Genomic DNA, 22,255 nt, shown 5'->3' with positions numbered 1-22,255 from the left:
GTCCCACAGGGACAGCTGCTGGGTCCTAGCAGCCAGTGGGGGACTCGGGAGGGGGGGACTGGCATCCCTGAACCCTGTGCCCCCCCAGCATGGCCACCCACTGCACCAGCCCCGAGGTCCCCAGGGGCACGAGGGGAGAAACCTACAGGCAGGTCTTCCTCACTGGCTTGTGGATGCTCTGGGGCATCCATGGGGCATCGGGGTAAAGCAGCCAGCAGTTGCCTTTCCCCAGCACCCCACGGACTCAGATGTGTGCTGGAGGTCACACGTGGGCACAGAGAGGGGCTCGGCATGGGAAATGTGCTGGGGTATGGCAGCAGGCACTTGCCCTCTAGATGGATGGATTGATGGATGGATGAGCTCCTCCATGCCTAGGCAGGGCAGCACATCTTTCTTGTCCTCTCTAGCTCTGATGCCATGGTGACGGGCATGAGTCTTGTGCCTTGCTAAGGTGATGAGGGCACCTGGCTTGCAAAGCCACAAGCTTTCACCTGAAGGCTGACAGAATTGGGTGATCACAACAACCTGCAGCCCGTCCAGACCCACTGCCACTGTCCCTGTGGGGACACACCACCACCCTTCCCTGCTCCGCACCCACCTCACCAGACAGGAAAGAGCCAGCACTGCTCAGTGCAAGGCATGGTGCTTTTATTCATGGCCAAAGCAAGCTCTGTCCCCATGTGTCGCGTTAAGATAATTAATTTAGCAGAAGTTTAGCCCCAGGCAAGGCGGCTAGGTTGAACTCCTGAGTGATGCAAACAACCTCAAGTCAGCACTCTAAGTCTAATGTTCTCAACGGCCACTCTGGCGCACAAGTGCATGAGTAGTATAATATATACTATAAGTCTGGGTGCATTCAATGAGAAATTCTAACGACTATATCCACAAATAATGAGGTTTATTAAAGCAATAGGTGTGAGTTCTTTTAGTTGCCGTTGATAAATACACTGTCTGCAAAAACACACTTTACTTGCAAAAATACACTTTAGTTGAAATGAGATGCTGAAATGAGTCAAAATGAGATGGGCTGGTGGGCACCACCACGTGGTGCTGGGAGAGGGCGGCGAGGTGCTTGGGCACCCTCAGAAGTGGAGCTGGATGAGGTAGCAGATCTGGCACTGGCTCTCTTGATAGATAATGTACTTGCTCTGTTCTGAAGGAGGAGTTCTTGTAGGTGGGCATGGGGGTGGGCTTGCCCTGGCACACCAGCACCTTCCTGCCATCCAGCAGCACCTCCTCGTCATGTGTGGGGTCTGGGTGACAAGACACCTCTCGCCATGTTAAGCCCAATATCTGGCCTCTCTCCTCCCCGCCTCATGCCCAGCCCAACCCCACAGATCCCACACCCACTCCTGCCCCAGGCTCACCCAGCTCTGTCCGGCCACAGGCCAGGATGCTGTGAAAGCCAGTGGGTGGCTGACACAGCGTGGGATCATCACAGGTGGTGCAGTAGGGCTTGCCCAGGGCCACCTCTGTCAGGAACATGATGCCAGCCTTCTCGGATGTGCAGCTCACTGACATGGGAGAAGGGGATGAGGATGATGGCACCAGCCCTTGCATTCCCACCTGGTTGTTCCCAGGCCACTCTGGCACACAGGGACCAGCTGCCATGGCAGGGAATGGGTTTGGCATGGCCACAGCTGCCTGGCAGGGGGTATGCAAATGCAGCTGGGTTTGCACAGACCCTGCAGGCATCCCTGTCTGTCCCAGGACCCTCACCGTAGCTGGCTGACCTGCTGTTCTCAGAGGCAGAGTAGATGCCCTTGCCCACATGCCCACCCAAGTGCAGCATGATGCGCAGCCCGCTCTTCAGGATAGCCGCCACCATCGCCACGCTGGTACTGTACCAGAGCAGGCGCTGGTGCTCCAGGTGGTCATGGGCTTTGAAGCGCTCGTCCTGGAAAGATGCAGAGCTAAGGGCTGTCCATGGAGGGAGACACGGGTGCCTGGGAGTGGGGGACTGCCACCCAGCCCCACCAGCCCAACCCCAGTGCCAGGCTGGAGGGGTCAGGGAGCAGGTGCCTGTTTGCTTCTGGCCATCCCCCTGGGTTGAGGAGCCCAGAGCCATAATGCTGTCCTGGGGTGCAAATTGGGCTTCCCGACTGCGGGGTGCAGATAATTGTCTCCTCCTTCTCACCTCACCATCTCAGGCCATCTGCCAGATGTTGAAGATGCAGAGTTTGTGCCCAGTCTGTGTCATGTAGTTTTGTATCAGCTTCTGGGGGCAGGTGGGTCAGGAAAGCGGTGTCACCACAGGCAACCACGCCAGCAATGCCCACAGTCCCCCTGGGGCAGTAGAGACCTTTGGGGTGCCCACAGGCCTGGCACTGTTGTGCCAAATCACAGGGCATCATGGCGCAAGTGGCACCTGGTACTCCCGCGAAGCTGGGTCCAGTCGGGAGAGCTGGCAGGACAGCAGGGCATAAAGCTGAACCAGTGGATGGGCAACCTCCTCCTCTTCCTCCTCCTTCACCTTCTGTGCCTGCAGGCTCTGTGCCAACTCGAGGACCGGTGGGGATGGGTGGTGCGGGCAGGAGGCAGAGCTGCCCACCCTTATGGGAACATGGAGGGGATGGTGGTGCGGGCAGGAGGCAGAGCTGCCCACCCTTATGGGAACATGGAGGGGATGGTGGTGCGGGCAGGAAGCAGAGCTGCCCACCCAGCTGGGGGCATGGAGGGGACGATGCTGCTGAAGCCATGGAGGGGACAATGCTGCTGGAGCCAGAGCGTCAGTGGCTTTGTGGCTCCCGGGCTTGACCGCATCAAGCGGGATGAAGGCTTTCTACTGGGGCATGTGTGACAGGACAAGGGGTAATGGTTCTAAATAGAAAGAGGGCAGGTATAGACTGGACATAAAGAAGAAATGTTTTGTGATGAGAGTGGTGAAACACTGGCACAGGTTGCCCAGAGACGTGCAGATGTCCCATCCCTGGAGACATTCAATGCCAGGATGGTTGAGGCTCTGAGCAACCTGATCTGATTGAAGAGATGAGCTTTGAAGGTCCTGTCCAACCCAAACCACCCTGCGATCCCGCGGTCCGCAGGAAGGCACTGGGAAGCGGCAAAAAGCCCAGGCCTGGGGCCTCGCTCCACCCCGTACTACAACTCCCGGCGTGCCCCGCGGCGGGCGGACACCCCCTGCGCGCTGCTTGGAAACTTCCAGGCGGCGGGCGCGGTGCCTTCTGGGTAGAAGACGGCCAGTCACCTCCGCGCCATTTTGTGGCGAGGGAGTGAGGGGTTGTGTGCGTGTGTTCGGCGCCCCGTGGTGGCGGTTAGCGCTGCGCTGTGTGTTTGTGGATCGTGGACAGCGTCATGGGCTCGGACAAGCGGTGAGTACGGTTGGGAGGGCGAGGAGAGAGTGGAGGGAGGGATGGAGAGAAGGGGGGGGGGCGGGCGGCCCCACGCGGGGGGGCGATAGGGAGGGGGTCTCTGCGGGCTCGTCTGGTTCTGAGCTCGGCCCCCTGTGCCCCGCAGCGTGAGCAGGACGGAGCGGAGCGGCCGCTACGGCTCCATCGTGGAGCGGGAGGACCGTGAGGAGCGGGAGTCCCGCAGCCGGCGCAGGGATGACTACAAGCGGTCCAGCGAGGAGCGCCGCGGGGACCGCTACGATGACTATCGCGACTACGACAGCCGGGACTACGATAGCCGGGACTACGACAGCCGCGATAGCCGAGACTGCCGGGACTACGATAGCCGGGACTACGACAGCCGTGATAGCCGGGACTGCCGGGACTACGACAGTCGCGACAGCAGGGACTGCCGGGACTACGATTGCCGGGACAGCCGGGACTACGACTGCCGAGACTACGACAGCCGAGACTGCCGGGACTACGACAGCCGCGACTACGACAGCCGCGATAGCCGAGACTGCCGAGACTATGACAGCCGGGACTGCCGGGACTACGACAGTCGCGACAGCCGGGACTGCCGCGACTACGATAGCCGTGATTGCCGCGACTACGACAGCCGCGACAGCCGAGACTACGATTGCCGGGACTACGACAGCCGAGATTGCCGAGACTACGACAGTCGCGACAGCCGAGACTATGACAGAGACTACGATAGCCGCGATTACGATAGCCCTGAGGTGAGCGGGGCCCTGCAGCGCGGGGAGGAAGGGCCGGGGCGGGCGCTGGCGGCCTCACCCAGCGCAGGGTCCCGACGTGAGACCCCCAGGGCCAGGGTTGGTGTCCCGGGGATGGCCTCGGGCAGAACCCCGGGCTCCCATCAGGACCAAACGTGAGCGGGCTGGCCGTACGGGGTGTGGGTGGGTTTGTTTAGCTTTGTTTTTGTGGCGGGGGCACGCTGCTGGAGAGCGCCGTGGTTAATTGCGGGCACTGGCTTCTCAGAGGGAGCGAGAGCGCAGGAACAGCGACAAATCAGAAGATGGCTACCATTCCGACGGTGACTACGGAGAGCACGACTACAGGAATGACATTAACGATGAGAAAGAGAGCAAAACCATCATGTTGCGTGGCCTTCCTATCACGGTTACGGAGAACGATGTAAGTAGCCCAGAAAGGGGCTTTGCTTTTCTTGCAGCCGGGCGCTCGGGGGCTGTGTGTAGGCAGGTCTGTACGGTAGGCACTGCTGCCATTTTGTTGAAAGCTGCGTCATGGTGGCCCCTCCGCAGCATGTTGGTTGTGCTGCCATTTTGAATCCTAAAAGGATTTAAACTGTCTCTGTTAAGTAACAGAGGTCAGTTGAATGTTAACCAGTTTCTTTCAGACAGAATAATCTGTGAATAGTCTTTTTTTTTTTTCCCCTATATGTTTGGATGATTTCTCTTGAGTGGATTTTAAACTGCCTGCTATTTTCTGCTTTTCCATATAGGAGGGAAGAGGCAGATTTATTTTTTTTTCTTTCTCCTCCTCCCGCTTCCTGGGAGAGGGGAGGAGGACAGAGAGAGAGAGGAGCTACTTACTTGAATTTTCCCAGGTCGTTATTGAGGGCAGAAGCTCTGCCCAGTGGGGTTACATACACCCCGGGCTCCTCAGCTGCGTAGGGCCCTGCACAAAGCTGCTTTGTCTGGGTACAGCTGGGGAAGTCATAAAATGGCTGCTGTGGAGCTGACGGAGCAAGTACAAATGAGCGCTTGGTGCATGGTTACCTGACTTTTTTAATAGAAAAATGTTGAATGTGATCAACTTTGAGCTTTTTGTTTGTTTTTCTTGCTGGATTATTTTGATTACTAAGATATAAGAGCCGGGCAAGGGGGAACCCTCTAAAAGCTGAGCCATTCCAATTTGTTTTCTGACACACTCCACCTCTGCCATCTTTGTGCAACGATTGCTAACACAGATCAGTCCCCTTCTAGTGTTTCTGCAATGGAATTTTTTTATTGGTTATTCACTATTCTCTTAATATTGAGTGTTCTTTTTAATCGTTGTGTGTTCGTCTGATATTTTTGTAAGTGCTTGATAAAGTGTAGGCTCCTGCATCCAAATTAAACAACTCAGTCAGACATTACACAGAGCATTTTGGAACAGTTTTTATTTCTGAGGTATTAATGTTGTAGCTCTACGGTTGTGCAATAATTGTAGCATAATTTATGGGAAAGTTTAACTCTGGAGTCATTGTGTAGATCAAGCATCTTAAGATAACATTATTTTAACCCTGTTATGGCTGAAGAACTGATGTCTCTTTAGCTTTTTCTTTGATGATATATTCTTCATGAATCCACTTTATCGTCTGAAAAACAGAAGGGGAGCTATTAAAGGATGAGAACTGTAGCATGAGGCTTAAGAATGGAGCCTTGCAGTATACTGTTTTTCTCTGTTAGGAGCCAAGAGGCGTTTAGATAGGCTGGGAGAGGGATACTAGCAGCATTCTTTATAAAAACTTAGAAGCAAGCACAGTATTTGCCAAATCTTGCACAAATACCCTGGGAACACAAGATCATAGGGATTCAGATTCTGAGTTACTTTGTGGCCTCAGTGAAGATGGCAGTTGGCTTAGTGTAGGAAAGGGTTATGTGCATTCTTTGGTGCTCAGCAGTCTCCTGATACGTTCTCTGTAAAGGTGTTTTTTTTTAATTTCCTGAAATAGTGTTGAGAATTTTATGTTTCTCTGTACCTCTTGCATGTACTGTAAGGTAGGTTGCTGTGACTGTCCTAGCTGTCTGCCAAGATGTGAAAATTTAACTGTCTGATTAAAATCTCATGCAGATTCGCGAGCTTATTGAGTCCTTTGAAGGTCCTCAGCCTGCAGACGTGAGGCTGATGAAAAGAAAGACAGGTGAGAACTCTTAATCCAGTTTTTGACATGACCTTCCTTTTCCCCAGCCCAAAAGAGTATCCAGAATTGTCCCCAAACTGCAAGCACATGAAAAAAAAAAAGGTTTGCCATGGCTAAGGAATGTGGCTTTTGGAAGACTTTTAGTTAGCTGGCCAACATGTTAAAAGAAGTCTGTCTACAGGGGTTTTTGTTAACAGGTATTGGTAAGTAATAATAGTGTAAACCCATTTAATAGTATGTAGTCTGTTGCATGGTTACCTTTAAACATGGATTCAAATCGAGTGAAATGTAGCCAGTTAAGGGAACTTGGTTCCTTGCCATGGCAAAATAACGAGCAGATCCCAGCAGTTGACGTCGCATTTGTAAAGCTGCTTTGTCATGAAGTAATGAAGCAGTTGGAGAGAGATTCGCCTGTTTTAAAGGAACTGACTAACACAAGTATCCCGTCTATATCTGAATGCTGTCTCTAGGTGTAAGCCGTGGTTTCGCCTTCGTGGAGTTTTATCACTTTCAAGATGCTACCAGCTGGATGGAAGCCAATCAGGTTGCTTCACTCACCAAGTCTAGATATATTCCTGAAAATGGAACAAGTCTGTACAGTTTAAAAAAAAAAAAAAAAAAAGGAAAAAAAAAAAAAGGTGGAAGGAGTGGTTTGTTCCATGAGAGTGTTTTAAAAGAATAAAAGCTTTGTATATATTAAAATTTGTAACAGTAGGACAGAATATCAGTTAAAATCGGGAGAGCAGATTAGCTATTTTGAGCACTCACTGGTAAAATGTGCCATTGTAAATGACTTGGTTTCAGTTTAATTGACTCATGAAGATTTAACAAGTAGTCCTTAGAAAACATACTTCCACTGGACGTTTCCTTCTCTGTTTCCAGAGGAAGTACCAGATCTCTGCATTACATTGATATTAACCCTGAAAGAGAAGTGTCGGTTCATGGCAGTAGTGTGTCCCCCCATTTAAGGAGGGAAAACGGACTCTTCTAGAGAAAAAACATGTTTATTCAAAGTAAATTTGGTAGAGAATGAGTTCTCATAGATATTATGCTGTGCATTTTGGCTTTTCTGGTGTATGAGTTGAAAAGGAGCCAAAATGATACCTCTACCTTATTTCCCAATTAGATTTTCTTGTGCTGCATTTTCACTTGCTCTTGCTCCTTTTTGAATAGTCGTGATCTGTTTTAACAACAGAGCTGAAATATACTCTCAAAGTGAGCGAAGTGTATCAAACACTTTTTTTACAACTGAGTATTTTATATGAAGATCCCTGGGCAGCACGAGGAATGCTGTTCTGTGCTGTTGGTGTTACGTTTAAAGGAATGGCACCATGGTGGGATTCACAGGCAGTTCCAGCAGGTGGAGGTTGGCATGTGCCTTATACTGGAGTAGGATTTCACGTGTCCTATAGCATGGGTGATTTCCCCAGCCAGAGAGCAGCGTTCACATTCTGTTGTCCTGATGTGCTGCTCAGTAGGGTTGGTGGATGCAGTGGAAAGATTTACATAAATAAATGCTGAGCATATTTTCAGAAACAAGACAGTTTTAATATATACAAAGCTGTACGGATGCATAATTTATTGAAGCATACTCAAATTCACTCCAGTAACCAGCCACCCTAGTAGTAGGGAAAATGCAGAATCTTCCCGGCAGCCTGGTTGCTGCATGTTAGATGAAAGAATGATGTATCGCAACTATGCCAGCAGCTTTGTTTCTATGTGTGCATATCGAGTGCTGGGCCCTCCAACCCTCCCTCCTGCCGGTAGGAGAAATGGCTTTGCCCTGTTTAGTTGTGCAGAATGTGAGAGCCTTATTCATGCTATGTGCTAGATCTATGTCAGACCCTGTTATGAGAAAAACCACCGGTCCTGACACTGCTGTGGTACTTCTGCAGTAAGCCAACCTGCTATAAAATTAGTTCTATTAAAATGTCTGGGGTTTGGCCTCTAATATATGCTTCCTCAGATGTACTTCCACCTATTTGACTAAAATAAGTTGATGGCTGTATTTGGAAAGGGCATTCTGCATACCAGTGCTTGTCAAAATGTGAGGCTGAGAATCAAGGCTTCTAAATAGGTGTAAATTCCTAACACCTCTAAAGTGAGAGGATGTGCTGAAAGCATTATGAACTTTTCCTGCCTCTGGAGAAGCTTCACTTGCAGTCTAGTTACTCTGTTTGGAGAGCTCCTGCCTGAATGAAGAACACAAACCTCTCGTGCAGGCTTCCAATTGAACTGATGCCTTAGTCAAAGGAAACCACTCTGAGTTACGTTTCAGTTGATGGCACTTGTAATCCAGCCTTCAAGAAGTCTAAGAAGGGTCCCTTTGGGAGGAATTACAGTATTTTCAAAGGGACACTTCTGAAGAAAGTGCTTGGAACAGTAATCCAAATGTGGTTGTTAGAAGGTCTGGGGTGTTTGGAGTAGGGAAAGAAGTGAAGCAGTCACCTAAGGACACGTTTAAAAAGTCGCTCAGTGCTATACCAGAACTGAATAGAAATGTGGGGGTAAAGAGATGCCTAAAAATGTGTTAATCTTGAATGCAGCAGGTTAGGACTTTGTCTCCTTCGAGACACTTCCTGGTTCCATGTCAGCGTTTAGTGTTTGGCAGCTTTTTCAACACTCCCTGATTCCGTTTATCTTTGCTCCACATCCCATTCTCTTACTGCCCTCGTCCTCCTCTCTGCAGGATTGGATGGGCAGGGTGTAGGTGGCGGTGGTTGTCCTCCACATCCTCCCCATATGTTGTCCATTTAATTCAGGAGCACTGATTCCTCCGAAGGGTGCTCTGCCATGGGAAAATAGACATTTGTACCTCGATACAGGAATAATTGAAACCACTTTTTTTGCAGAAAAAGCTGGTGATTCAAGGGAAGCAGATTGCGATGCACTACAGCAACCCCAGGCCTAAATTTGAGGATTGGCTTTGCAACAAGGTATAGTGCATGTTTTTCTTTATTGGAGAGAGTTTGTCTTGGCCTCAGTGCTTTTCACCGGTCCAGTGGTTTGAACAAAGCAATGTATGATTCAGACATGCTCATACTGCCGGTCTGTGTGACATCATAGTTACAGTAAGACACAGGAATTAAAAGGTTTTGTAGCTCTGGTGGCAAAGTAGACAGAATGACAGAGGTGTTGCCCCAGAAGACACAGCTGTGTTAGAGTATCACATCTTTAAGTGATGATTAGTGTTGAATTGCCACTAGTCTGCACACTGCTGTGTGCTCCTTGTTTGACATGCCCCCACAAGTGGAGATGATTTAGTAAGATAAAAACCAGAGTGTTTTGTCAGCCTTTAACTACACTTTTTGCCCATAGAGAGAACTCCCTTTCCAGCCTGTGTTTCGTTTAAACATTGCATTTTTGCATTTTTTTAAAGTAGTTACTGTGCCTGGGATTGTAAGTTGAAGATGACACAGTTAAAATAACTGATTGAAGAGAACTAGGGAAAAGATAGTGAGGATGTTCTGAAAAGCAGCTGTGATACAGGCAAGGGTGGCTTTTGCTGTTCCCTACTGCTCTGGTGGGTTTACCTTCATTAATGTTGGGGGGTTTTTTTACTGTACAGCAAATAGTGACATTGTTACAAATTACATGAGTTCTTACTAGTCTTCTCTTGTTCCTCGTAGTGCTGCCTTTACAACTTCAGAAGGAGGCTAAAATGCTTCCGCTGTGGAGCAGACAAGTTTGGTACGTTACATTGATCTCTTTGACTCTGGTTTTGTGGGAAACTTTCTGTCCTGTGTAGGAAGTGAAGTTCACTGTATGTCGTAGGCTGGCTTGTGAAATGCTGAGTTTGAGTGAATGAGCCGTTTTGTAACTAAAATGTTTTCCTCTTCTTATGAAGATTCAGAACAGGAGGTGCCACCTGGAGCAGCAGAAGCCGTTCAGTCCGTGGATTATTACTGTGATAGTAAGTTATCTTTCACTTACTGTATAATGTGAAATGCGAACATGGATACTAAAATCCTTCCTGTACCTCAGACTGTTCACTGAAGAACTTAAAGTACTTTAGAAAGCTGATGTGCACAGCTAATGTCATACTTTTATTTTCTCCTCAGCCATCATTCTCCGAAACATTGCTCCTCACACAGTAGTGGAGTCCATCATGACTGCCTTATCTCCATATGCATCTCTGGCAGTGAATAATATTCGTCTTATCAAAGACAAGCAGACTCAGCAAAACAGAGGCTTTGCATTTGTGCAGCTGTCTTCTGCCATGGTGAGGGCCTTATTGGTGTGCTGGAGAGAAACAGCTTGTTAATGTGCTTCTATAGGTGAAGCACTGAGAGCTATTGGGCTGTCTGAAGGACCACCCCTGTTCACCGAGGGTTAATTGACACTTGATGTGTCAAAGCCTTTCATCATTAGCTTCAGTTTGGAAAGAAGGGGGTGGGATCTTGTGAGCACATTGGAAAGCTATTTTCGTAGCAGAGTGCTGTTCTGGATTGAAGGCTAGCTTCGTGCTTGTATTACAAAAATAATAGTCTTGGATCATATTTCATTCACAAAAATTAAGGTCTGGGGCATGCAGTGTGGGAGAAGGTGCACAGAATTGGGCTTCTTCACCTTCAGAAGGGGGAAGAGGGGGATCTTGCTGCTCTCTGCAGCATCCAGTGGGAGGTTGTAGGGACAGCAGACTTCTGTCTTGAGTGTGCGCAGGGATAGCACAGTAGGCAACAGCCATATATTGAAACATGGGAAACTAGAGTGAGGTACAAGTAAAACCTTTCTGTGAGGGGGGTCAGATTACTGGCACAGGGTCCCTGAAGGATGGCAGACTCTCTGTTCCTGGAGATGTTTAAAAGACACTTTGATGAGGCATTTTGGGACATGGTTTGGTGGTGGACTTGGCAGTGTTAGGTGTACAGTTGGACTCAATGTTCTCAAAGGTCTTGCCAAACTCAGTCAGCAGTGTCATGTGTTTGGACATGCTTTAGGCAGAGCAGAACAGTTTGTCGGAAGAAAGAGTGCCTGATTTTATACTCTGCTGGCCTTCCTTTTGGAGTAATTTGGGGCAAACATCTTTATAGAGCTAAGATTTTAGAATATGTTTAATATTCAATGACCCAGGGAAACCCACGCTATTTTGTGTGGGCTGTGATCAGCCCCACTGTGCTCTAAGTGTGTATAGCATGAAGAGACGAAGGCTTTTGTACAGCTTTAGTTGCTTTCAGTGGCTGTATGTGAGAAGGTGGAGCTTTGGGAACTTAGGAGTCCTCCTCAGTAACTTGCCTTTCATAATAATGAGTATTTCTCATTGCAGGATGCTTCTCAACTGCTGCAGATTTTACAGAGTCTTCAGCCCCCATTAAAAATTGATGGCAAAACAATTGGTGTTGACTTTGCGAAGAGTGCCAGAAAGTGAGTTGCTATAGCAGTTGATTATTCCCCACTCTGTTTATATTAAAGATTTGTAGTTGTCATACAGACTTTTATTAAGATTACTGTCACTCCAGATTTTTGCTTCCCTTAAGTCTCTTGTGTTGCATGCATCCTGCTCTTCACTGGGTGTGAGGAGAGTAAAAGCAGTGTTCCCTTCAGCCCCGAGAACATCGTAACTGGTTGTGTACACAACATGCTTGTTTCCTTGGAGACCTAGTGACTTGTTCTTGATTGTAGAACAGTAAAATTTCTTTACTTGCCAAGCAGTGCCTTGGCTTATTAATCACAATCAGTATGTTTAAAACTTCTAAGAAATCCACACATAAGGGCAGACTCTACCTCCTTGTATAGGGAGACACCTCAGAAAAGAGCAGTATTTAAGCAGATGTGTGATTTTTGTGGTTTCAGAGACTTGCTTCTCCCAGACGGTAACAGAGTCAGCGCCTTCTCTGTGGCTAGTACAGCCATTGCTGCAGCTCAGTGGTCGTCCACTCAGGTATGATTTGGAGGCTGTTGCTCATTGTCCTTTTTCCCTGAAAATGAAAATGTAGGACAAATAATTTCACTACTGACCCCTTGCTTGGCTGAACTGACCAAAGCTGTTCTGACAGGCTGGAGCATAAGCAGTGTTGAAATTCTTAAAGGCAGTAATTTATGTGTCTCTGACAAAGATTACTTGCTCAAATTTCAGCCACAGACTGGAGAAGGCAGCACCCTCGACTACAGCTACCTCCAGTCAGGACAGGATGGCTACACACAGTATGCTCAGGTTGGTAGTGGTGGTTGTGCTCTAACTGATAGGTTGTTGTAATTTGGGCATCTGCTTACCTTGCATTGTTATTCATTTCCCTTTGCAGTACTCCCAGGATTATCAGCAGTACTACCAAAACCAAGGAGGAGTGTTGGACACAGACACAGCTACCATATCAGGTAGTACTTGCGACATGTGGGAGATGCTGTTGTTTGTAATGATAATTTTGCAATAGTGATATTTTACTTTAGCCTTTATGTTTGTTGGGTAAAGGGAGACTTGGCTCACTTTGCTGTCAGGGTGTCTGAGTGCGTGTTACTTGAGAACCATAACAAATCCATTCAAGTAGGATTTATGCAAAATGAGAGCACAGCCTCTGTTTCAGACAGTTGATAAAAGCCTTGAGCTCATGAGAACTGTGTAAGCAGCTCTGGACAAACCTTCGGTATTAGCAGCTGCAGAGGCCAGGAATTGCTGACTTTGGGAGCAGAATTATTACCTCCCGAAAAGGAAGCTATTCTTTGGGTGGAAAATACTGTATATCTGTCTGCTTTTGAACGTTTATTGCCTTGTTTGGCTGCTGGAGCTGGAATTAGGAGCTGAAACTGTAAACAAAGTAATTTTAGCACTAGGATGAAGCACTGTTTCACAGACTAGTTGGCTTATCCATTTTATTGCTCTCTGTTGGCAGGAGCTCCGGTCACTACCACCACAGCTGCAGTTGTGTCCCAGAGTCCTCAGTTATATAATCAGCAGACAAACTCACCTGACTCTCCGGTAATTACAGCACTAATTACTCCTTGCTTAGTCATGTCCTTTGCTCTTTAAAGTGAATGGTACAGCAAAGCTGCCGAGTGTCCATGGATTAAATCACAGTGTGTTTTGTCATAAGTCATCTGCCATTTCTGTGATAGTTTTGTTCTTTGTTGAAGGTGAGTGCTCAGTGTCCAAGAGTTAACTGTTGCATGTGTGGTGTGGGCTGCTCCTGTCTTGTCTCGCTGTTATTTTATTGTGCTTCAGTGACAGATTTTCTAATTTAGGTTCTTGGGTTTGTTGGTTTTCTTTTTCAGTCACAATCAGCAGCGCCTACCACTAGCACTCAGGCACAAACAGCTCCCCCAACTGGTGTAGTCCCTGGAACCAAGTACGGTAAGCACACGGGAGTGGCTCTTTGGGACAGGTGTCGGTCACTATAGCAAGAGAGAGACTTGGCTTTAGCTGAGTGCTCTATCGTCATATGTCAGTGGTGAAGCTGTCTCTGGAGAACATACTCTGCAGGGGTGATTAAGAGCCCTTTACAGACATGTCTGCTGTCCTGGCTGCTAATAATCTCAGAATTTTACCTGAAATGTAGAAAGATACCTGTCTGAATTCGACTGGAACGACCATATCCCACACTTTAATTTTTTTACAGCTGTCCCTGACACTTCCACCTACCAATATGATGAATCTTCAGGATATTATTATGATCCTATAACAGGGCTCTACTATGATCCTAATTCCCAGGTAAACACAAGTTCTTCCCGCCTGTCTTAACTGTTAAGGTCCATTAGTTCCTTATTTCTCATCATATGAATGAAAGTAACTTTCTGAGGTGCACAAAATACCAAATGCAGTGGATAACTCTCAGCAACATATTTAGGGCTGGGACTTGACTTCCCTTTGGTAATGCACTTCATTTTTCTCTCATTTTTCCTCCCAATTTGGCCCATGTGGGATTAGCACTTGTCACAGACACTGTAATTGAACTGGTGCATTGAGGACTGCCCAGCAAAGTGCACCCAGCCCTGGGCTCTGGTGGGTCGTCTCTTGATAGAGACAAAAGGTTCTCTCTGCTGCTGGGCAGAACGCCTGCGTTTGGGGACAGAGGCTTCAGCCGCTTCATGCCTTTTGACTGCTGTGTGGAGTTTGCAAACTCTTTTGGACTCTACAAAATGCCTTCCCATTTGATGCAGTAGTCTGAATCGGACAGCTTCCTTGTGTTCTCCCTTGAACGCTTAGCTTGTATGAGATGTTTAACTGTCTCTGTTCCTCTCTCCGGCAGTATTACTACAATGCCTTAACCCAGCAGTACCTTTACTGGGATGGTGAAAAGGAGACCTACATGCCTGCTGCAGAAGGTGTCACATACCAACAAGCAGCTACCACAACCACCACCAAAGAAGTGAAGGAGAAGAAAGAGAAGCCTAAAAGTAAAACAGCTCAACAGGTAAAAGATAAAATGGGGTTATAACTGGGCCAAAGTCTTCTGTGGAATGGGTTAATAGTTCCCCTTTTTCATGACCAAAGGAAATCCTAGGTAATGTAGTGGGGTGCATGCCTGCAATTTGCAGGCATTGTAAAGGGCTGCCGAGAGGTGGAGCTGGCAAGGCTTCAGTGCAGAAATAAGCTCTGCATAGGAGGAACGCATACGGAATCGTGCCAGGACCAGTGGGAGTATAACTGAGCTGTCACTTAGAGGATTAGATTGATGAGAAGGGTTCGTGCAGTAAAACAAGCAAGCTGCGGTATCTTTGAATACTGTATACAGGGAAACAGCTGCACTACATCCAGTGTCCTATGATTTAAAAATAAAAGGTAGTGGGTTGACCTGTTCTGGAAAGTCTATGCAAGATTGAATCTGTGTCACAGGGGATTGATAGCTGTGAGAGGAGCTGTCTGAGCAAACTACTCTGCTTTTCAGATTGCTAAAGACATGGAGCGCTGGGCAAAGAGTTTGAACAAGCAGAAGGAGAACTTCAAGAATAGCTTTCAGCCACTGAGTACCAGGGAGGAGGAACGGAAAGAGTCGGCGGCTGCAGATGCAGGCTTTGCACTCTTTGAGAAAAAGGTGAAGGTGCTGGCAATAGTGTGTGGTGGGGTGTGGTACGGCAGAGAACTTGGTGCTCATGGCATTCTTATCTCATCCAGGGAGCTCTGTCTGAGAGACAGCAGATCTTGCCAGAGGTGATGAAAAATGGGGACGATGACAATCCGCTGAAGGTATGAGATACCTGACATGTGTTGCCAAAGGTTTACTGGTAAAGCTCCTCAGGGAAGATGGAGCAGATACTTGTGTTCCAAAACTGGATTTCCACAGCATCGCCTGTAAAAGGTTTTGGTGATTCCAGTGGTGCAGCGCAAGTGCAGTAGGGTGGGTGACAGAGATATGCTGGGGAAAGCTGTGATTTCTTCCAGCCTCTGAAGCTTAGTTGAGGTTTTGAGGTCTCTAAGAACTCTGTACTCAAATTATTTTTTTTTGGCTAGTGGAAACTGAGTCTTGCAGGCACTGTAGTATGTCGTTCTTTTGAGTTGCATTTTCATCCTTAGTAATGAGTGTGTGATGCCTTTCCCGTGCATCAAGCACATCGGCAGCCTCTATGTTCCCTTTCTGGGCTCTCCCCTTAACACTGTCCTTTCTTTACAGCGTGGCCTCGTGGCTGCCTACAGTGGCGATAGTGATAATGATGAGGACTTACTGGAAAGAATGGAGAATGAGGAAGAGAAGCTGACAGACTGGAAGAAGATGGCTTGTCTGCTGTGTAGAAGGCAGTTTCCAAACAAAGATGCTCTGATCCGACACCAGCAGCTGTCAGACTTGCACAAGGTTAGTTGCATTGTGCTGTCAGGATGGTACTTGGTTGCCATAATTCAGTGTGTTAACCAAAGCCACAATGTGTGTTGGTGTTTGGAAAACTTCCTCTTAAAGGAAAAATATTTGCAGGTGGATTGCTACTCTCCCAGAAGTCAGCTGCTTAGGTAGAAAGAGCTGTTGTGCATTTTATGTTGTAAATGTGAATCTCTTCTTGTTTCAGCAAAATATGGATATCTATAGGAGATCAAAGCTTTCAGAGCAGGAACTTGAAGCCTTGGAACTGCGTGAGAGAGAGGTCAGTGCTGAGATGAGTAGTAGCTAATGGAAAACGTGCACAATGATACGTTGAGCACTCCTTATCCTAACACATGTCACTTGAGATAATACTTGTAAGCCAACCCCTTCTTGGGTCAAGGTTCAGAGCTATTCTGTTACACAGAAGTGTCCCATATCCCACAGCTACTGCTTAGCAGGGAAGGGTCCTTCCAGCTCAGGGCTGCCAGGCTGGGACCAAAGCCCTTCGAGTGGCAGTCAGCAGCTAACTTTGCAGGTCATGGGGCCAGGCTCTTCCTGCCCAGTGCAGGTTTTGATATGCTCCAGGGACTCGTGTTTGAGGTTCTCCTTTCTGTGGCGTTAGGCCATGTTTTAGCAGGCATTTAGCTTACTTACATAGCTCAAAGATGAACAAGAGTCTTTAAATCAGCACTAAATCTGGTTACCTTGTTGCAGATGAAATACAGAGACAGAGCAGCTGAGAGGCGGGAGAAGTACGGCATCCCAGAGCCCCCTGAGCCAAAGCGCAAGAAGGTCTATGATGCTGGCACAGTGTATGTATCTGAAAACTCCTCAGCAGTTACTTCAATACATGGTGAGCAGTTTCGTTAACTCATCTCTTCGTTCTGCAGTAATTACGAGCAACCCACCAAAGATGGCCTTGACAACAGTAATATTGGCAACAAGATGCTGCAGGCCATGGGCTGGAGGGAAGGTTCGGGCTTGGGAAGAAAATGCCAGGGCATCACAGCACCCATTGAGGTAAGGAGAGATGAATGCTTCCTTGATGAGGTTTGGTGCATTTTTTTATCCAGAAACGCTTGCTGCTGAAGATATTTTGTGGAAGAAACTGCGATCCTCAGCGAAGTTGCCACTGTCCACATTAGCTCCTGTTTGTCCTGCTGGATCCTAGAACTTGGGCTTGGGACAGGCAGGACTGTGATTACTTCTGAAGGTGCTAAGGGAGCTGCATGCCTGGACCTGTGTGGGGTGGGCTGCTCTCCCTCCAGCTGCTGGCTTTCCAGGGTTTGTCTGCACCCTGGGTTACGCTGTTAGAAGCTGTATCGTGCCTCTCCACTTCAGCTGCTGTTGGGATGGGGTCGCAGCAGTGTGAAGCCAGCAAGCATGGGATGATCACAGTCTGATCCGTTGCCAGTGCTCATGGCAGCATGGGTTTCCCAGGGGAGCTTGAGAAGCTGACTGGACTTAGGAGTCCATTGTGATGGTGTGGCGTCTTGCTGCAGAGCTGAAGTGTTTTTCTTCCCTTGCAGGCCCAAGTGCGAATGAGAGGAGCTGGCTTGGGAGCCAAGGGCAGCTCCTACGGTGTCTCCACTGCAGATTCATACAAAGATGCGGTGCGGAAAGCCATGTTCGCTCGCTTCACAGAGATGGAGTAACGTGCTCTGACCCACAAAGCACATGTTAGCCAGAACTGACTGTTAAACTGTAGCCTTGGTGGCCTGGCTGTATTCTGGTTATGGTTTAGAGCTGACCATTTCATTCCCTTGGACGTTTTTCCCTCTTGGCATGTGACACTTCCATGAGCAGATTGTCTGAAATGCCCCGACTTCATGTTGGAGAGCTCCTGGTTAGACCAGAGGGGATGCTGATCATTATACGGTCCTGTATATAGTGTAATGTATTTCATGTTCAGAGCGTGTTGTCCAGATGCCACTCCCGCCCTCCAGAACAGGGGCAGGACCTGTTAGCTGTGGTTTCACAATGTCTTTGCTCTCTTTTTGTTGTATTGTCTGTATTCGTTTTGTTTTGGTGGTTTTTTTTTTTTTTGGAGAACTTTCCTGTACATTTTGTATGATACATCTTTGTATAGACTTTTTGAAGACTTTGATTCTAGTTGCCAGTTTGGCTCATTTCCAAAAGAAATACATCCAAAAATGTTCCTATATCTGTTTCTCAGTGGGTGAATGAAGAATAAGTTGCCAATGCTACTTGTCCTTTCTGTGGTTCTGCTTCTTCCTTGATGAGACTTCATCCTCGAGTCTCTCTCCTCACCACGTTGCATTCACCTGCTAATTCTTTCATCCCCGCACTGTGCCTTGGTTCAAATGTCATTCTCACAGCTGCAGCAGGCGTGCTGGCTGAGGGAGGACCAGGTCTTCTATCCTTGACGGTAGCTATAGGTGCAGCAGAGGACCAGCAGAAATGTCTGCTGCAGCTTGCAGGTCCTGCTTGAGGGCCCCTTGGGCATTACCCTGGTGGGCTGGAGGGGAGGGTGGCCAGCCTGTGTGCCCCCTCTGGGGTGGGTGTGGGGTTTCTGTGCTCTGCCTAGGCTTTTCTCTGGCCTCCCTGGGCTGAGTGCTGGGATGCTGGGGCATGGTGAACCACCTCTCCAAGACATTTCCTTCTGCAGCCATTCCATTCTGGTTTTCCTGCTTCTGCTCTGCCATGCTTGTGTCTGGGGTATCACCCTGGTGTCGTCTTCCCAAGAGCCAAGGTGAGCAGAGGTTGGGCTCAGCTTTGACCTTGGCCTTCGCTGGTGCCTCAGTCTCCCAAGAAGGTGAGTCAGCAGTGGCTTTCCTTCCCCTGGAGCAGCAGGGCCAGCTCTGTTCAGGGGCGCATCGGAGTAGTTTAGGATGGAGCAAGAGCAGCCCGCTATCACTTGTGCAAGGTCCTTCTGTGGGCTGAGCTCCACTCTGCTGCCCAGTCTGGGTCTGGTGCCACTCGCTGGCCTTACCTTATTTCTGAGGAGTGCCTGGCTCGGAGGGAGCCCGGGTTGGGAAGTCCCGGCCCCACTGCGAGCATGGGGACAGGAGAGGGGACGAGTCCCTCCCGCAGTTTCCGGGCAGGGGCCAGCTGTGCCACTCGGGCGGTGCCACCAGGTGGCAGCCGTGGCCCGGCCGTCGCCCGCCCTGCCCAGACGCGTCACGTCCGTGCGGATCCCCCGAGCACCGCGGAGGAGGGTGTAGGGGGGTGGATGCAGCCCCCTCGGGCTCGTTGTGAGCAGTGGGAGCCGAGAGGCAAAACCGTTGTACCAGGCTCGGGGGAGAGAGGGTGCAGGGTACAGCATCCCCTTCTCGGCTCTGCAGTGGAAGCCAGGCTAGTTGAAACAACCGGAGAACTCCAACTCTGCCTCAGTCCCCCCCCCGCCCCGCCTCGAGGATGATGGTAGGGGGCAACAGGTCTGGTGCACTGCGACAGGGACCCCTGTGCCCCACAGCAGCCTCCCCCACCTCCCGTAGGTCCCGGCTAGCGATGCAGCAAAGTGCTTTGCTGCTCTGGGCTGCAAACGGGGGAGTTTGTTTCCCAGCAGGTGGGCTCAGTGGGTCGATAAAGTGCATTTGTGCAGCTCAGCTTCTTCCCAGCCCATCGATCCCATTCTCAGCGCATCTTCCTGACGAGGGGCGATGCCCAGGGTGTGAGGGGGGGCCCAGCCTGCAGTGGGCACAGCGCAGCCTTCTCCTGGCTCTGGCCGGCTCCTGCAAGGCTCGCTCCCCCTTTGCTGCAGCAAAGCGCTGCCCCAGTACCAGCAGCTGAGCCAACCCTGGCCAGTACCTCCAGCAGATCAGCTGTGGTGTGGAGCCAGGAGCACACTGTGGGATCACAGGGTCCCCCCCTGCCTACTTGTGAGGACAACTGCTGGAGGGGGAATGCCTAAAGTAGGACCTTCTCCTGGAGCAAGGCTTTAACAGGGTTTTGGGAACGCAGCCCACCCCACATGGGTCAAAGCTATGGGGAAGGCACTGCTGTTGGGTGCCCAGTGACAGGGAGCAGTGGTGGTGTGGGAGACATGCAGCCCCCCCCACTGCCAGGCATGTCCTCCAGCTCCCACGTCAGGCACTAGAGCAGGGCATGGAGACACCAGCGCCTGCCAGCGCCTGCACCTCCAATTTAGGCAGCGCAACGCGGCTGTTCGTGACTGAATGTGCTGTGGCCCACTGCCTTCAGAGGGATGTGGTGTCCCTGCCTCCCCGGGGACCGACCTCTGGGGGCGGAGTGGGGGGAGAAGTGTGGGACAGGGCCAGCCCTGTATGCACAGTAAGGAGGCAGGACCCCCCCTCCAAGCAGAGGGGAGCTCCCTCTGGCGCCTGTCCCACTGAGGCTGAGCAGCCAAACTCCTCCTGTCCACGGGAGCTGCCTCTCCTGGTGGCCTGATGCTGATGCAGGTTGCCCAGGAAGGTGCTGCTGGTGGCTGAAGCGCCAGATGTGGGCTGATGCGGGTCCTAGCAGGGCCACAGAGGGAAGCAGGCTGCCAGGGGGAGGTTTTTGGAGCAGGGCATGGGCAGGAGGAGCAATCACTGGATGGGCAGAGCTTCACTGCAATCTTTTTGTGCCACAGTTTCCCTATTGCTAAGCAGCAAGAAGTTCTCTGTGGATGATGGGGGAAGAGTAAGGGCTCTGAGCCTCAGAGCACATGGAGACGCCAGATGAGGGGGGCAAGGGAAACACCCAGAGAGTGGAGACCTCAGGCACGGGGCTGGCTGTAAGGTGACCACCAGGGCCTCAGCACTAACCCGGCTGTGGCTTCTTCCAGCACCTACAATATGCAGGACTAACGGTCACTGTCAGTCTGATTTTAAGGCTTGGGGTTTTTCTGGCTAGCTTTCAGCATTATTAATATTAAAGCTCCCAGGCCTGCTATGCTCTGGCTTTCCGGGAGGCCCTCTGAGCATCACAAGTTCCTACGCACTAATTGAGGCAAGGAACCCAGCCAAGTCATTAGTGTGAACAGCCTCCCTCCCCAGAATTTGTTAATCGCTGGAGTTACCAACCCATGGCGGAACTCGGCTCTCTTATGTACCCACCCCAGGCGTCTCGCTTGCCCGCTTGTACTGTTGCCGAAATGCTGCCTGCAGGCAGGAAGACATCCCTGCACTGCTGGCCGGGGCTGCTGGAGAGACAGGGTGCAGGGGAGCTGGTCTGGAGCGCTTCATGCAGCAAAACATGTTCGGGGTACTCACAAGAGCTTGGCTTGACCTCAGGGCTTGGTGTGGCCTGGTTTAGCCCTCCTGCAATCCCCCCCTGCCAAAAAGCTGCTGTGCCCAGAGCCACTTTGCCCCTCAGGTTTTATCTCCCTTGTGCCAAAAGCTGCCCTGAGACGGGAGATGGTGTTTGCTGTCTGGGGGCGGGGAGAGCCTGGGGCAGGGGATGCAGGCAGGCACACAGATGTATGTGCGCAGGGGTGTACGTGCTTATGCGTCTACCTGCGGGTCCACACACGTGTGTGTGTGTGTGTGCTTATGCACCTTTGTGTGCACTTGTGCACCGACATGTGTGCATGTGAGCGCTTACACTCCATCAGCTTTCCAGCTCTGCCGCAGGGGAGGTAACACAGCTGCTTCCCTTCTCGTCCCTGCCATGTAGCTCCAGCCTCTCTAGAGCTACCAAATATGTCTAAATTACTTCGGAATTGCCCTGGAAGAGTTTTCCCTTCCCTGTGTAAATTATTTCAGCCAAATGCTCCATGGTTGTCCCACTCAAGCGTCCGCTGTGGCGCTGTTATGGGGAAGACAAGCAGGGCCACGGTGCAGTATCCTGCTCCCTTGGGAACCGCATGGTCAAGATTTCCCTGCTGGGGCAGAAAAGAAGATGGTTTTTATTGACTCACTATCTGCAGCAACATGGACACAATTTGCAGCCCTGGGGGGTGGAACAGAGGGTTCTGATGCTGTTGGAAGAAACCAAAAACAGCCAGGGCTGGGATCCCAGGGCCTGGGACCTGTGTGTACACCCAGCATCAGTATCCCCCTGCACGCCAGCCCCTGGGGCTCTGCTGCACTGAGCACCGGACATAGGCAGCTCACCCCGACCTGGGCACTTGAGCATCTTCCTGTCCCAGGCTGTCCTAGGAGAGATGCGCCAGCCTTGCAGAAATGCTGAAACAGCAGGGTTTGGAGGGTAAAGAAGTGGTCCCCAGCAGAGAGCCTTCCCTGTGGCTGGCAGTGAGCCATCAATCACCTGCCAGGTGGTGCGGTGGCTGTGGAGCTGTGGCACGCTGGGCTGGCACTGGCTGCCGTGCAGAGCTGCGGTCAGTGGAGCCAAGCCCCTGGAGAGAGGATGAGGGGGCTGCTTAGGGG

At 50.1% G+C, this 22,255-nt stretch overlaps 3 protein-coding genes across 3 annotated transcripts in view; 2 read left to right on the top strand and 1 right to left on the bottom strand.

The window, feature by feature from the left end:
- LOC136105806 (semaphorin-3F) overlaps positions 1-22,255 on the top strand; it is a 111,461-nt gene that overhangs the window by 51,292 nt on the left and 37,914 nt on the right. The window lies entirely within an intron of this gene.
- Positions 1,083-3,216, bottom strand: PARP3 (poly(ADP-ribose) polymerase family member 3). The gene is given in 7 exon segments (XM_065845857.1): positions 1,083-1,154; positions 1,156-1,253; positions 1,368-1,514; positions 1,720-1,897; positions 2,138-2,215; positions 2,369-2,552; positions 3,206-3,216. Coding segments are annotated over 7 exon segments (768 nt in total).
- On the top strand, positions 3,176-18,169 carry RBM5 (RNA binding motif protein 5). Its single transcript, XM_065846029.2, has 24 exons — positions 3,176-3,329; positions 3,475-4,087; positions 4,350-4,505; positions 6,168-6,237; positions 6,708-6,781; positions 9,090-9,173; positions 9,867-9,927; positions 10,085-10,150; positions 10,299-10,459; positions 11,504-11,601; positions 12,031-12,118; positions 12,314-12,391; positions 12,480-12,552; positions 13,065-13,150; positions 13,444-13,522; positions 13,788-13,879; positions 14,418-14,582; positions 15,057-15,203; positions 15,284-15,355; positions 15,780-15,959; positions 16,168-16,242; positions 16,677-16,774; positions 16,853-16,982; positions 17,492-18,169. Exons 1-24 carry the CDS (start codon positions 3,313-3,315, stop codon positions 17,615-17,617), a joined length of 2,889 nt encoding a protein of 962 aa, XP_065702101.1. The 5' UTR covers positions 3,176-3,312; the 3' UTR covers positions 17,618-18,169.

This window comes from Patagioenas fasciata, chromosome 10, assembly GCF_037038585.1.
Source record: "Patagioenas fasciata isolate bPatFas1 chromosome 10, bPatFas1.hap1, whole genome shotgun sequence".
Taxonomy (NCBI): Eukaryota; Metazoa; Chordata; class Aves; order Columbiformes; family Columbidae; genus Patagioenas; species Patagioenas fasciata.
Note: the sequence above shows the minus strand (reverse complement) of the source record. Positions and strands in the feature narration are given on the sequence as shown.